The sequence below is a fragment of the Podarcis vaucheri genome (assembly GCF_965113315.1).
Source record: "Podarcis vaucheri genome assembly, chromosome: 9".
Lineage (NCBI taxonomy): Eukaryota > Metazoa > Chordata > Lepidosauria > Squamata > Lacertidae > Podarcis > Podarcis vaucheri.
Window position 1 is genome coordinate 2,040,168 of NC_138767.1, and position 16,566 is coordinate 2,056,733.

Genomic DNA, 16,566 nt, shown 5'->3' on the forward strand with positions numbered 1-16,566 from the left:
CCCGAGGGTCTTCTAGTCCAACCCCCTGCAATGCAGGAATCTCATGGCATGGAGAGAGGTTTCCCCTCACCCTCTCTCCCAACACTACTAGACAAAAGAAGATCCTTCTTCATGCCGCACACATTGTGGAACTCACTGCAACAAGGGGCAGTGATAGCCAGCAACTGGATTGGCTTTAAAAGACGATTAGATAAATTCACAAAGGACAAGGCCATCAATGGCTATTAGCCATGATGGCTCCATGATCTGCCTTCATGGCAGGAGGCAGTAACTCAGGATTGCAAGAGACAGCAAACTAATAAAAAAGGCTATACTTGAAGCAAGAGGAAGGACAAAAAAGTAGTGGAAAAGTAGACGGAGAAATGCTATTGGGTGACAGACACCTACTTTGCCTCTGTCTTCACCCAAAAGTAAAGCAGTGCCCAACCTGGTGATAACAGAATCAACAATGCAACAGCCAGTCTCCTAAGAAGACATGCCTGGCACCTAACACAGCTATCACTTAAATGTCATTATTTTAAAGTTTTTTTTAAACATTATTTTTGTTCATTATTTTTATTCAGTTAGATGTTTTTGATTTTATTAGTATTTTGATAAAAAAAACCCTGCTGCTGTTATTATTATTTTGGCTGTCCTGAACTCTTATACAGCTGTAAAATGTTCTGAATCGTAAGTAGGGCAACCTAGTCAGATGGCCAGGGTACAAATAATAATAATAAAAGGACGATAATGAGGGGCGGATATAAATGCTTCAAGTAAGTAAGCAGCATATACACCATCTTTGGGTGGGGAAAGAAACCTTGTCAGATGCTGTGGAAATAAGGCACCTTAAATTACACAAACTTACCAGGCTGGGATCCACTTTGGACTTTTCTGCAACACTTATTTTCACATGCCTGCGATTAACCAAGACTGGAGATGTTTCACCATATTTGACAGCTGCTGTTACCGCCTCCTTATAATTCATTTCAAGAAAGGCCTAACAAAAAGGAAAAGTCTCATCATTTACATCTTGCTCTAACCTTTTACATTGTGGTTTTAAGATTTGAGTGAAGGAGCATCAGGAGAATTGAGAATGGGAGCCAAGTGGCCAAAGTTCACAGAAAACTTTTAAAGTGGTTTTGCAAAACAGCTGTAGCTAAACAGTCTAAAGTTTCTAAAGTGAGGTTTAAAATAGGTTTTTTCCATTACTACGATCAGAAATTTTAGACTGTTTAGCTACAGCTCACCTCAGCACACCTCCAAGGGATGTCTTCAAAATTCTAGCCTTACTCCAGCAATCAGTCAATAATCTATCAATAAGCACATTGCTTATAGATTAAAGAATGCACAGTGTGCCATGCTTACTACTAGCAGTTGTGCAGAGCTGCTGTGAACCACACCAGAGGCTATACGTAGGACCGCTGGGGTCAGCATACTGGGTGCTAGGATTACCCCCAGCTAATGTGACTTACAGAAAAGATGGGGTATTTTGCAGAAACTCTGTTAGGCATATAAGGTACTTACCTCATTTCTAGCACGAAGCACCAAGATATCACTAACTTTTCCAAAGGGCTGAACAATTTTTTTAATATCGTTATCTGTATAGCCATCATCTGGTAAATCAGATATTCGAAGAATCATACCACAACTCAAGGCTTTGTCTGTCAAAAACTGAAAATGAAACAGTATTTCAAGCAAATTTAAAACCAGTTACTGATTTGTGTGCTTGCTCTCTCGCTCTCATGTACGCAGGCAGAGAGAGACAGAGAGACACATAGAAACCGGTAAAGTATAATGCACTTAAAGGAGCATTGCAGGAAATGCAAGAATGGATTAAAAAACCTGCATATTACATCTCTTGAAAAAGCACTGAAATGACTTCACAAACTATCTAAATAAAAGTCATTTCTCAATATTTCATCGTGATTTAGTATGGGGTATGAAAGATGATGGGATGTGGCTGCAAACCCAGGGGCAGGCATGATTGTTAATGACTGTATCAGAGGCAGGAAGCTTTCTCCCATATAAGCAAAAAGCTCCTGTTTGGTCCCACAGAGAAAAGCCCATCTACATCTAGGGACCAGAGAGCCAAGGACACCAGAACTCTGACCCTGCACTGACCCTGCATAAATCCAGATCCAGACCTCACGTTAAGCCTAAACACATTCACAGAAGACTTACTGACCTTACTGCAGGGAATGGGTTGAGAAACATTTGTTTCCTCAGCTACGACTCCGTCTTTGTTTGGGACATCAATATCTGATGAGCCATGAGGAGGTAAATCTTTCTTGGAAGACTTTGGAGGAGCCGTAGGATGACTTAAGGTCTTCTTCACACTTCCAGGAGTCTTCTCTGGCTCAAGCGGTATCCTCTTTAAAGCCGACCCTTGGGTGAGCGCTTGGAGTGATTTCTGTTTGTTGTACTCTTCAACAAAACTTGGACCCAAACATTTCACCGCTTCTTCCAAGTCCTTACCTGAATGGAGGGGGAGAGATACTGAACGCACTGTTTTGCCAGTGTACGTGGAAAAAGCATGCCGCTACTTGTTGATCCTGGACAAAGAAGGCAAGGGCACACACAGCAGCTGCAGCGAATGAAATAAGGAGCTGGGCACTATTTATACCAGGGGTTGTCAGCCTGGTCCCTACCACCCACTAGTGGGTGTTTCAGGATTCTAGGTGGGCTGTAGGGGGTTCTATGGCACAAGCTGAATCCTCCTTCCGTCGAGCACTGGTGGGCGGTAAGGAAATGTTACCATCAAGAAAGGTGCATCAGTGGGCGGTAGGTATAAAAAGGTTGACTACCCCGATTGGGCTGAAACTCCAAAATCTCATGGCACCATGGGCACCATCTTCTTGGACTAAAATACAGGACTATGATCTAAGTCTCATGAACAGCAAGGTTGGTATGTTGTGGTGTTGTACATGCAACATAAAATTTGAAAAAAATAAATAGTTTGTTCTTAAACTAAGGCATGCTTTCCCATAGCAGCGGGGGACTCAATTTACAAATGGAACACACTCAACAGAAAGCGGAATATGTTCTGCTTCCAAGGCAAAGTTCACAAACCAAAACACCTACTTCCGGGTTTGCAGCGTTCTTAATCCAAGTTGCTCACAAATGAAGCTGTTCTTAAGCCAAGGTACCACTGTAGTAATTTAGTTACCCCTGAGCTCGAGTGAATGAATGGAAGGCATAACCAATGACACAATACAGTGGTAGCTCTGGTTACATACGCTTCAGGTTACAGACTCTGCTAACCCAGAAATAGTACCTCGGGTTAAGAACTTTGCTTCAGGATGAGAACAGAAATCGTGCTCCGGCGGCGTGGCAGCAGCAGGAAGCCCCATTAGCTAAAGTGGTGCTTCAGGTTAAGAACAGTTTCATGTTAAGAACAAACCTCCAGAACGAATTAAGTACTTAACCCGAGGTACCACTGTATTCTCCTTCCCTTAACACCAGACCAGACATGATGGGGCCACCCTCTATGTATCTGTGTCCTTTGTGCCTGCTTTTCTCTCTCACACACCTGTCCAGGAACAATCGGAAGCACATTTCAAAAATTGTTCTTTTGCAGCTGCATCTTTATCTGCCTCCCACCTAACCTCATATCTGGGTGTGCCTTGATGGAAATGGCTTTGCAGATCAGATCAGGACCACTGCAAGGCTTAAGAAGGTGCACAGGCTGGAGCCTCCATTTTACCTGGAGATCTGGTGGATCTTCTTGATCTTCTTTCTCTTTCTCTTTCTCTTTCTCTGCTGTAAGATCTTCGATAGCGTGAAGAAAAGAAATGAGGGCGTCGTGGAGACCTTGACCTATACCGGGGACCAGGCAGATATCTTGGGCTTCGACTTCTGGGTCTACGGCGCCCAGGGCTCCTAGAGCGCGAGCGATAGCGGCGCCAGGAATGGCCAGAGCTTGAGCGTCTTGAGCGTCTGGGACTAGAACTGCAAGAGCGTCGCCTCGGTGAATGGTTTTCCTTTCGGTCACTTTCATGTCTGTAAAAACAGAAAAGGTTGTTCTTCCCCAACATTCTGTATTTAATATGAAATAAGTAATCTGATCTAACTGGACAGTTTTTAAAATGTTTTAATTAAAAAAAAAATACTTTATTCCTTATAAGAAATAAAACTACAGGGCAGTATTAAATAGGATAAGTGTGCATTCAGATGTTATTTGGCTTCATGGATTCCACGACCAGGAGTGAGCCTCAGAACAAGACTCCTACGTCCCCCAAGTAGTACAGAGTGAAAATAAAGGTGGATTTGAAAAACAGGGCTGCATCAAGACAACTGGAATGCCAAAGAAATGTGAACAATCTACCCTGATTTATTACACCTATACAGTGGTACCTTGGTTCTCAAACTTAATCCGTCCTGGGAGTCCATTCGACTCCCGAAACCATTAGAAAACCAAGGCGCAGCTGCCGATTGGCTGCAGGAGCTTCCGGCACTCAAGTGGAAGCTGCGTCAGACGTTTGGCTTCGAAAAAAATGTTCACAAACCGGAACACTAACTTCCGGGTTTGCAGTGTTCAGGAGCCGATTTGTACGTCAACCAAGCCCTTCAAGAACCAAGATACCCAGTATAAAGGAGAAAGGGGGACATCCTGCAAGCAAGGAAAAGCTGGAGTGAAAGAAGCCAAGCAATGAAGCTTTCACACAAAGTGCTGTATCCAACTCAGAGTAAATTCACCAAAATTAATAAACCTATGTTAGTCACATCCATTAATTTCAACCGATTTACACTGAGTAAACTGCATGGGATACAACCCAGTTTGATGTTATGACAGACACTGACTTGCACTGTGGTACCATTTCAGTCATGGTGAGAGAACTCTCGCAAAGCATCAGCACCTACAGAACGTTTTGGTATCTGCGCTGGTAACACTCCTTGGGCTCAGGAGAAACTCATGCAAGCCTTCAAGTGCCAAACAGGTAGGCAATGCCATACTTAAACAAATATGATGCTCTATAACCATGATAAGCTCTGTAACTATGGTAACTCTCATATATAGTTTTATATAGTTGGTTGTTCCTCCACCCTCAGAAGCTCAGGGTGGTGATGGTCCGGGAGAGGGCATTCTCTGGGGCAGCCCCTACACTGTGGAACTCCATCTCCACAGAGAAGCATCTGGTATCTTCATTACACAGCTGGCAATGAACACTGAAGATGCATGTCTTTACCTTACCTTTTGACATTTGAGATATGCATTTTCAGGACCCATCTTATTCCAGTGATTGTGAGTTGTTTTAAACTGTTCTTAATATTGTGTTTTAGTTGTTGCAACCTGCCCTGGGACATCAGTGCGAAAGGTGGGTGGTGAAGAAGCAGAAGCAGAAGCAGAAGAAGCAGCTGCAAAATCTCCCTGGGACAACATGCAAAGCGACATCCACAATTCCAAGATTTAAACAACATTCTCCCAACCACAGAGAACTCAATCCATTATAATATCTTTAGGAAAAAGGGAGATGAAATATTACTGCACCTTATCAGTGCTATGGGAAGTAGTCGTATTTGAAAAATTACCTTTTTGAGTGGGCTTCTGGATTCCAGTCAGGAAATCTGTTTCAAGAATAAAACTATCAATGCAAGAAGTTTTTTTGAATTATTTTCATTGTTATCTATTGCTAAGAAGCACCTCCTTCCCTTTCCTGTGCTGCAGAGAGTGAGATTTGCATGTCTGCCAGGTACTGGCAGAGGTGTGTCAATTTCCCAAGTTAGCCTCTGTGTTAAAAAATATTCTAAGAGGTTGTCCTAATCTGCTTGGGAGCTTTTAAGGTGAACATGTAACACAGCAATTGAATTAAGTGAAAGACCACATTACAGAATTAAAAAATAGTCACATTATTAGTCAGGTCCAACCCCAGAAGTACCTGAGAGCAAGACCTGCGTCTGGATCCCAGCTCAAGCACCCACCCTCTCGCTCTCTCTGTGCATCTCATCCTCGTGTTGCTTACCACTCCGCCCTCCTTGCTCTTTCCCTCTTTTCATCCTTCCACGTAATTGCCCTCACTGAAACCTGGCTCACCCCCTCCCACACTGCCCCAATGGTGGGCCTCTCCCTTGGAGTCCTTGGCTTGTTCTGTTCTCCTCACCCTTCCTGATCATGGTGGTGTTGACCCTGTGCCCACCCACTGGTTCTTCTGCCTTTTATGCACTGCCCTGCTTAAAAGTTGTGTGGCTATATTCCGTCTCAGATCAACCCTAATTCCCTAGAATTGAAAAACCATTCATCTCATTTCAGAATGGCGCATGGCATTTAGAGCTTTTCAGTGTGGAACAAACAGATCAACATACAGATTAAGCAGAACATACTGCTTAAAAGTATTATGGTTGAAATTCACATCCCACTGAAATCATTTTATTGACTATTAGTATCCCTTTAGGAAAGTACAAGAATCAAGTCCATCTTCGTATAATTAATGTACAAAGTAAATGGGCATTCTTACTGTTGGCGTAGCTGACGACAGTTCTCAATGTGGGCAGTAGTATTCTGATGCTGAATCCAGTCCTACAGAAGGAAAAGCCATAAATCATAGTTACAAGTATTTTATTATTGTTATTAGAATGACATTTACACCCCCGCTTTCCTCCATGCAGCTCATGGTAGTATACATGGATTTCTCACGCCCTCTGCCACCATTTGCCCTTATAACCATGTTGTGTTATATTCTCAGGTTGTCCAAAACTCATAAGACAAGCCTAAGATTTCTTCTGTCAAGATGATCTACAGTGTAGTGTCGTCTGATGTCAAGATATGCAATATGTTGCTGTTCTGTGTTAATTCAAACCTGCCAAATTAATGGCCTCTGAACTGCATACAGAACAGAATTAGGGTATTTTGGTCTTCCAAGTACTGCTTTACATTGGCCCAGAAGGATCCAAATATGGACAGAAACGCCATAATTCTCAGAGAGGGGAAAGAAGAGAGAAAAGCAAACCCAAATACAGCTGCCATGGCGTTGTGATGCATTCTCCTGGAAAAAAGAGCAATGTAGAACTATTCTGCCCACTTGTCCCAGCATTAGTCACCATACAGACAACTGGGATAGCACTACATGGGCAAGTCAGCAGGAGTGGCTTGGGAAGAACAATGGAGGACATCACAACCTATATAGCTTGACTACAATCGGTATTTTTATAATAAAGGTAAAAGAAAAGTGTTTCAACATAAAGAGCTGCAAAGACACCCCCCCTTTTTAACTACATACCTGCAGGTATAGGGTGGTATACAAATAAAAATACCGTATTTTTTGCACCGTTAACACTCACTTTTTTCCTCCTAGAAAGTAAGGGGAAATGTCTGTGCGTGTTATGGAGCGAATGCCCACGGATGGCGGGGGGATCTGCTGCAGTCGTGAGCAGAGGATCCATGGTTCCCCTTCCTTCCCTCCTCCGTGGCTTGCTTTGAAACAACAAAGCAGGAGAAAAGCCGCTGAGTGGGGAGGAGAGAGGGACAGAGAGCCTGCTTGCTTTAAAGGAGCAAAGCGGGAGAGGAGAGGAACCGCTTACACGGGTCACCCCAAATTCACCAGCAGATCACATAGCATGTCCATGGCTACAGCTTGCACCCAAAAAATCACGCACCCACTGTTGCCTGGGGCCGCAGTGGTGCAAAAATGTGGTTACAAAGCATGGATCCACATGGATCCTCAGGATTTTTGCATTGGGCTACCCCAAACTCACCGTCAGATCACATGTCTGTGGCCACAGCATGAACCACAAAAATCATACATCCACTGTTTCGTTTAGAATATTTTTTTTCTTGTTTTCCTCCTCTAAAAACTACATGCGTGTTATGGTCGGGTGCGTGTTATAGAGCGAAAAATACGGTAATAATAAATAATAAAAATAATGGTCTATGCATTTGAAGGCTTGCAGTGCTGCGCAATAAAAGTATTCTGTGCTGCTACATTACGGTGGTCTGCAGACATCTGTAAGGCTTATATTTTTCTGGGAGCCGTGAAGTCCCCCCAAAATATAAGCCTAAAAACATAAACAGCAACCAGTCATCTTAGTAACAGCAGCACCTGAAAGTGTGGTGTTCACATGGAAACATTATTTTGGGCTCTCGCATCTGTTAAGCTCCCTTCTCTGAATGTTTTTAAAACCCAAACTTTTGTCTCAGGAATCACAAAACCTCCTGCTTCAGAAGTCCTTTGCTGCCCATAGAGCATTATTATATTATTCCATTAAATATTAAAAAGAGGCTAAAATTCATGTTCTGCACCAAAAAATTATGAATGGGCGGGGAAAGGAACCTAAACAATTCAGTAAACAACTAACTTGTATGCAGAATGCAAGAGAATAGAAAAACATTTAATAAATTACACTCACGTTCTGCTTAGTGTGTAGAGTAAGCAACAGGCAACAAAATTATTTATTTCGTACAAAGTTTTTCTGTCCCAAACCAATTCCCATATTGCAGTATTTATTCTGTTTTTAGGCATCTGCAAAGACTGATCCAGAGTCAACAGAGCAGGAGACTCTTAATCTCAGGGTCATGGGTTCGAGCCCCACGTTGGACAAAAAGATTACTGCCCTGCAGTGGGTTGGACTAGATGGTGGTCCCTCATGGTCCCTTCCCATTCTACAATTTTAGGATTGTATGACTTATTTTCCACACTCTCACGCCCTTAAAAGGATTTTGAGTAAGTAAGAAATATAAACTTGGAGACATGAACATCTGCAATGCATATAATTCAGAACCCCACCATTGTGCAGTTAAACACAATTTACAAAACTCAATTTATTACACAGCCTGAGCTAATGGATTAAGATTCTATGAACAAAAATCTAGAATTGGTTGGGATAGTAACACACAGTTTGAGGTGGACACGAAGCACATTAAGAGAAACAGAAATTTGATACAGAAGAAAAGTTTAAAAACTCTGTAACTGAGTAATCCCCTAAGGACAAAATTATAATCACACTAACAGTACATTCCTTCTTAACTCAGTGGGACATATTTTTGAGTACAGTGGTGCCCCACAAGACGAATGCCTCGCAAGACGGAAAACTCGCTAGACCAAAGAGTTTTCCGTTTTGGAGGTGCTTCGCAAAATGAATCTCCTATGGGCTTGCTTCGCAAGAAAATGCGGGGGTTTTTTTTCCTTCCCCCCCTTTTTCTAAGCCGTTAAGCCGCTTATCAGCTGATCCGATCAGCAGATAAGCCGCTAAAAGCCGCTAATAGCGCTAATCCGTCAATGGGCTTGCTTCGCAAGACGAAAAAACCGCTAGATGAAGAAAATCACAGAACGGATTCTTTTCGTCTTGCGAGGCACCACTGTAACTGCACATCAGTAAATTACCTATGGCCGGCCTTCAATCCTTTGGAATTTGAAAACGCAAAACACTGCACTAAGTACTTATAGCCTTCTTATGATTGTTGGGAGGAACAAATGAATGCAACCCATGCTAGGCCCTTGAGATGCTTAGGGGAAGAGGGGAAGAGCCGGAGAAAGACACTGAATTTTGTGATAATGTCTAGTGCAATCTATTTCAGAATTAAGCGAAATAAAAAAGAGGTTTGGAAATCAAAGTCAAATCAATACTGTACATATCTCACTTTGTCTGACTAATATTCTCTGTGTTGTGGGGTGATCCCCCGCCCACAAAGAAACTATTGTCAGAATCCCATACTTGTAAATGATATTTGGCTCTCCTCTCCCACCCTGTCATTTGGTTCTCTGTCAGGAAAAGATACTATCAGACATTCGTGAGAGTATCTTCTTTGATATGGAGGATAATATTTCATACAGAGATTATGGTCACTGAAATTCTCAAAGCTGCAGGAAATCCCTGGGTTGGATCCAGAGCAAGGAAGTCTCACTTAGGTCCAGTGAAATCAATCTGTAGCATTATTAATAACTTAAGACTTTTGATTTCAATGAGACAGAAAGGAACTTGCTCTGAATCCCATTGTCTTCTTTTTCTAAATCTAGCTGGGCTTTCCTTCTCGCAGTGAACGATTCCTCATGGGCAATGTGTAGTCAACTCAGGAGCTCTGCCCATACTGCTAGATTCCTCTTTAAACTTTTATCCAGGCCTATTCAAGAACAATTTGTGCCAAGTTAATTGGGAGATAATCTCAGGTAAGCATGTACAGGACTGCAGCCCAAGACAACTTAAATGTAGTTGTGTTAACCTGAAGCTTTCAAACCTTACAGCCCTGTTTCGGGAAGCTTTTAATGTTTGATGTATTATAGTATTTTAATATTCTTTTGCAAGCCGCCCAGAGTGGCTGGGGAAGCCCAGCCAGATGGGCAAGGTATAAATAATAAATTATTATTATTATTATTATTATTATTATTATTATTATTATTATTATTATTATTATTATTTGAACTTAAGGTACCAAGGGTCAAACAAGTAGTTAGATGCATCAGCTAAGAAAATTTAACTAATGCTTCTGTATAACTTATTTTGTTCTATCATCCTTATGCTACATTCTAAGACTATAATAAATGCTTTCTGACTGGACTGCAACCTTAATCCACTGTCTACTTTAAGCCCAACTTCCTTTGATCCCAGAAGCTACAAAAGCAAGTTTAATTATAGACAGAGGAAGCAGTAGAGGGAGCAGGGAATCCAAAGCCAAATGAGAACATGTCTATCATAAGGCAGCTTTTACAGGTGAAACCTGAAAATAGCCAGTCACATTGTGCAAATCAGACACACGCAGTATTTATTCCCAAGCTTCTTGATTGTTGGACATCTTACGGGAATAAAATCTACAGATATCCAGAAGTCAATTAAACCCAGTACATAAAACACGTTGTGTACAAATGTATGTAATCGTGAGGGTGGGGAGTGACTCACCTTCAAATGTCTACATTCTACATTACACAGAGAACACACATGTGGAAATATTCTTGGAGATGCAGCATAGTAATCATTCATCATCGACGGAGTTGGCAACCTCTTCAGCTTCTGGGCATCTGCCTGTGAAAAAACTGGAAACCAAGAGGCTTTCACCACGCCAAAAGCAGACTCAATAGGATGCTGAGGTTTCTCATGGATTTTCTTCTGGCCACTGGCAGGTCCAGGTGGAACATCAGAAGGATGAGCCCTGGATTCATGGTGAATCCTATCATGCATCTCAGGTGCAAAAGGAGGTGGCGGCTGGTTCATAGTTGGAGGTGGTTGGTTCACAGGCGGCATCATGGGCTGAGGAACAGTTGGTGGAGGCAAAGTCTGCGGGGCAACAGGAGGCATCCCAGGCAATGCTGGCATCCCAGACATGGATGGTACCACGGGAGGCATCATGGGTGGTGCTGCTGGAGGCATCCCGGCTCCTGCTGGAGGGAGGCCTAGCCCTGGCCCCTTGTTGGAAGCATCCATGGGGAAAAAGGACTGCGTACTTGATGTGCTTCTCTGGAATCCCATCTTTCGTATCAGCTCTTCTACCGCAATCATTTGACTACTGGTTACACCAGAGGGCGCCGAAGACACGAGAGTCGTCTGCTGTGCTGGAAATCCTTTCATGTTCCCCTCAGTTGATGCATCAGAATTGTAGACTTTGACATCAAGAGGAGCTTCAGTATATTCATACTTGCTTTCATGCCCGTAATCAATTACCTTGCTCTTCAGCATGGTACCATGACCATCGTCACTGTGAAACATCTCCTTTTCTCTGCTCTCAGAAGGTAAACTTGGTAACTGATGAGTCACTTTGCGCATTCGGATGTCCCTCAAAATTAAAGGCATGTTTTCTGGTGTCAGCTGATCATCCGGATACCGACTAAGTTCCTCCAAGTCTTCATTAGATAAGCCAAAGCTTGCTAAGATGCTGGAAGCACTCTCGGTTGTATAACGGTTCTGGATACGTGTGGCTTGTTGTGCAAACTTTCCTGAAGTGATCTGGCCACTATTTACAGGCGGAAATGGATTGTCCCAGTGAGTAGCACATCCCTCTTCCCTCTGGTGCCGCTCTTGTCTGGGATCCATTCCATGTTGCGTGACCTGAACATTTGGCCTTGGGAATCTTGCCCTCATTTCTGGTTCCATGACCCTTTGAGGCATTCTGGGAGGAGCAGATGGGTGTGGCCTTTGAAGACCATCTGGTCTAGGTCCCGGTCCCGGCCCCAGAAAAGGGCCACGCGGCATTGGACCAGGTGCATTGGGTCCCCTCGGCCTTGGAGGCATGTTTCCTCTAGGGTTAAACATGGCAATTTTCAGAAATGCTTCATTTAACAAAGCGTAAGATGCTATAGAATGGGTTGAAGCTACCGAGTTCAACTGGTGAAAAGCCAACTGTGTCTTAATCTGAGCAAGCTGCAAAGGAGGAGGAGGGCCCAACAGAAGTGGGCCGGCAATGCCAAGGTTCAGAGAATTCACAAAAGGTGCAAAATTTTCCAAGAACACCACAAAGCTGAAAGTTAAACACACAAAAATTAGATTACATTTATTTTTAATCTACTTTCTAAAATGGTTCTACTGCCTGTAAGTAAACTGTTTGAAAAACACAACCGTTTCGTTTTTTTCTCAGTAACATCTTGTTTTAGCAAAGGGATTGGGGGTTTTACTCACTTGTCAACTGAAAGTTATTTCATATGTGTTTCAACGCACTACAACTTTTGAATTTAAAAGGCTTTATATCCCACTCTAAACCAACCATGCAAACAAGCATTTTCAATTGAAAACCCATGTGATTTTAATGCATTCTAGCCACATATCAAGTGTAATTTAATCAGGCCATTGGAAAGATAATAATTTGCACTACGACGATATGCAGAGTTACTGGGCAGCAAGTTCCATTCAATTCAATGTGACTTACTTCCAAGTAATTAAGTAAAGGATTGTCCTATAAAACAATGTATTTGACAATGAAGATGTGCTACAACCACTATTTATGTGACCTCCTCAACTAACAAAACTAGAGAATGTTTGAAACTTTGTGGCAAGAGCTACATACAATTTCCCAACTAAATGGCTTCAACCATTTCAACACAGAAATTACTTAAAGATACTATGTGGGCAGGGGGAAATCACAGGAGAGTAACACGGAAAGGGCATTAACAGACCACCTGGTCCATCCCCCTGGCAGGACCCATATTAAGTAAGTTGTCAAACTGCCACCAGTCTCAGTAATCTCCTATATTAGTGACATATCAGTCTTTAGAAAATTCTTCTGAAGGTTTCCCTACCACTGCTATCCAATATAATTTCATAGCCTTCCATCAGGAGAGTCTAGCCTTAATAGGTCCCAAAACCTTTTCTTTCTTAGACCGGACGTGTTACACACCAGAGGTGTCGACTTGTGCCCAAGATCGAGGTGGCCCAGCGTGTGTGTGACATTGTGCGCTCAGAACGCATCATGCTCATGTGAGGTCATGCACGTGACACGCGTTACACATGCAAAGTCGCGTCGCCAGGAGGGGCCCAGTGGGAAGCCCAGCGCAGTGCGGCTTCAATGAGTGAGCAATTCCTCCTCTCTCTCGCTCAGGAGGAGCCTGCCACTGAAGCCGCACCCCATTTGGCTTCGCGCTTTGCCTCCTCCACCCCAACATTCAGGAGGCCTGGCCCCCTCCCAACAGATTTCGAGAGAGCCAAAGACACCTCAGCCCCATAGAGTTGCTGCGCATGTTACAAGCAGTTAATGTTTTCAAACAGGCATTAAACAGAAATGTGAAGGCCCATAAAAATCCATGAGAAAACAGTTTTCTTCATACACAAAATTCTTCCAGCTTCTGCATTTAATGAAAGAAACTGATGAATCGGAAAATACACCAACACAATTGAGGAACAAACATGTAAAAGTTGATAAACCCATTTCTATTTGTGCAAAGTTAATAAATACTGCATACATTCTCTGGGGAAAGGAAACTAAATTTTCTAGTTTTCTGTGAAGCAAAAGTAGTTGTCGCTCCAAATGTTCAGCCCCTGCAACATTTTTGCTAAACTCATTCATACCATTTTAAAGCAAAACAAATAACCACCTAGCTGAGAGCAGTGCAACACCCTCCAGCAATGTGTGCTTATTTATCTAAGGAATCAAGTGCTGCACCTCTATCTGGCATTCCCCACAAGGAGCTCAAAGTGGCCTCCTTTGTTCTTCCCCTTCACTTCTCCTCGAAGAAAGGAGGTGAGGAGGGTTAAGCAGTGAGAGAGAGACACTGGACCAGGGCCACACATTGCGCTTCATGGAGGAACAGCAGCGCTAATCTCGGTCCCCCCATCCTAGTCCAACGCAATAACCCAACGTGTTTTATCTCAACGTATCCATTTCTAAACATATTTTACATTTTTTAATGTGTTCTAAGATGCTTGGACGCGGGTGGCACTGTGGGTAAAACCTCAGCGCCTAGGACTTGCCGATCGCATGGTCAGCGGTTCGAATCCCTGCAGCGGGGTGCGCTCCCGTCGTTCGGTCCCAGCACCTGCCAACCTAGCAGTTCGAAAGCACCCCTGGGTGCAAGTAGATAAATAGGGACCGCTTACCAACGGGAAGGTAAACGGCATTCCGTGTGCTGCGCTGGCTCGCCAGATGCAGCTTGTCACGCTGGCCACGTGACCCGGAATGTCTGCGGACAGCGCTGGCTCCCGGCCTATAGAGTGAGATGAGCGCACAACCCTAGAGTCTGTCAAGACTGGCCCGTACGGACAGGGGTACCTTTACCTTTGCCTTTAAGATGCTTGGAGACCTTTGGGTAACACCAGTGAATAATACTAATACTATCCCAAACTATTATTATATGTATTTTAGTATTTTAAGCCAAGTACTGCACCATAAAATTCAGATAAATGCAAAATCTGAAGTATATAAGTATGTTTCAATCTGTGTTTCAGTCAGGGACGTGAGAATTGGGTTAGTCTGCTTAAGAATGCAGAGCAGGGGCAAATCCACCTCTAGACCTGTGCAGAATTGTGATGAGAGCGGCACGATTTTGCTACCACCTTGTGGCCTAAATTAGCAGTACTATTCAGTTTAATGAAGTCCACCATAAATTCATGGCTTAGAAGATCTTCAAATATCCACCATAGTCGCAGCATCAACCCCAGCTCAGAAACAAGACTTTTTAAAGAAACATGTAGCAGTTACTTGTTGGATTTTCCAAGGGGACACACAATAAAACACTGCAGTGCTTTCTGTTCAGTGTTCTAAACTAGTTTTAGGATACTCCATTCCCACACAGCATAGAATTACAGAATTGTAGAGTTGGAAGGGACATTTGAGGGTCATCTAGTCCAACCCCCTGCAATGCAGTAATCTCAATTAAAGAATCCCCGATAGGTGCCCAATCAACCTCTGCTTAAAAACCTCCAAGAAAGAAGTCCACTACTTTCTGAGGAATTCTGTTCCACAATGCTTACTGCCAGAAAGTTCTTCCTCATGTTAATTCAGAATCTCCTCTCTTGTAACTTGAATCAATTGTTTTGGGTCCTACTCTCCAGAGCAGCAAAAAGCAAGCTTGCTCCATTTTCCATGTGAAAGCCCTTTAGATATTGGAAGACGGCGATCAAATCCTATGAATTACTCTCTCCTTTGAAGCAGGCCAAATGCATTTTAAGACAAGATATTGTTGTCTGAAAATATGCATTTGAGGACTTTTAAAGGCCATTTAAAGCATTAGGGCCATTTAAAGACATACAAAACAATCAAATCAAAGATGCATTTCTGCACCCAGAGGGCTATCATCACTGAGAAAAGCATACAGGCCGTTTTGTTGCTTGTGAATGACCTCTTGCCTCTTTTATCTAGCGATGTCTATTTTCAACTTTTAAGAGCAGAAGAGGCACAGCATCATTTAGCACAGTTCCAGGGAAAGGGAACTCATTTTCTGCCTTTAAAAGCCCATTGCTATCTTTCAGTTCCCACACGGCGACCGCTTCCACCTACTGAACTATGAATAGCATAAATAAAAAAATTCCTTCCAGTAGCACCTTAAAGACCAACTAAGTTAGTTCTTGGTATGAGCTTTCGTGTGCATGCACACTTCTTCAGATACACTGAAACAGAAGTTGCCAGATCCTTCTATATAGTGAGAAGGTGGGGAGGGGTATTACTCAGAAGGGTGGTGGGAATAGGAGATTGGCAGATAGCTGAGATGAGCCTGTTGACGACTCTTAACGACTGTAATAGGTCTTACAGGAAAAGGCAAGGGGTGAAAAGGCTTAGTTATGTATAATGGGATAAGAATCCAATGTCTTTGTTCAAACCAGGTCTCTCCATGGTTTTAAGTTTGGTAATGAGTTGCAATTCAGCAGCTTCTCTTTCCAGTCTATTTCTGAAATTCCTTTGTAGTAAAACAGCTACTTTGAGATCTTGTATAGAATGTCCTGGGAGAATGAAGTGTTCTCCTACTGGTTTCTCTGTTTTGTGATTCTTGATGTCAGATTTATGTCCATTTATTCTTTGGCGTAAGGTTTGGCCTGTTTGTCCAATATAGAGAGCTGAAGGACACTGTTGGCATTTGATGGCGTACACAATGTTAGACGATGAGCAATTGAATAGCCCCGAGATGGTATGTGTGATGTTGTTGGGGCCAGTAATGGTGTTGTCCGGGTGTATGTGGCAGCAAAGTTGGCATCTGGGTTTATTGCAGGCTCTGGTGCCAGTGTCCGTGTTAAGTCTGGTTG

The 16,566-nt window shown here is 43.0% G+C and overlaps 1 protein-coding gene across 2 annotated transcripts in view; it reads right to left on the reverse strand.

Annotated features, from left to right (window-relative positions):
* The window catches only part of ZNF638 (zinc finger protein 638), an 84,035-nt gene that overhangs the window by 31,398 nt on the left and 36,071 nt on the right, over positions 1-16,566 (reverse strand). For both annotated transcript variants that reach the window (XM_082236244.1, XM_082236245.1), the window contains exons 2-8: positions 10,807-12,358; positions 6,435-6,496; positions 5,512-5,547; positions 3,686-3,981; positions 2,168-2,457; positions 1,507-1,653; positions 848-979 (exon numbers count right to left, since the gene is read on the reverse strand). In XM_082236244.1, the coding sequence (XP_082092370.1) occupies positions 848-979; positions 1,507-1,653; positions 2,168-2,457; positions 3,686-3,981; positions 5,512-5,547; positions 6,435-6,496; positions 10,807-12,358 (2,515 nt within the window). The remainder of the gene's footprint in view (positions 1-847; positions 980-1,506; positions 1,654-2,167; positions 2,458-3,685; positions 3,982-5,511; positions 5,548-6,434; positions 6,497-10,806; positions 12,359-16,566) is intronic.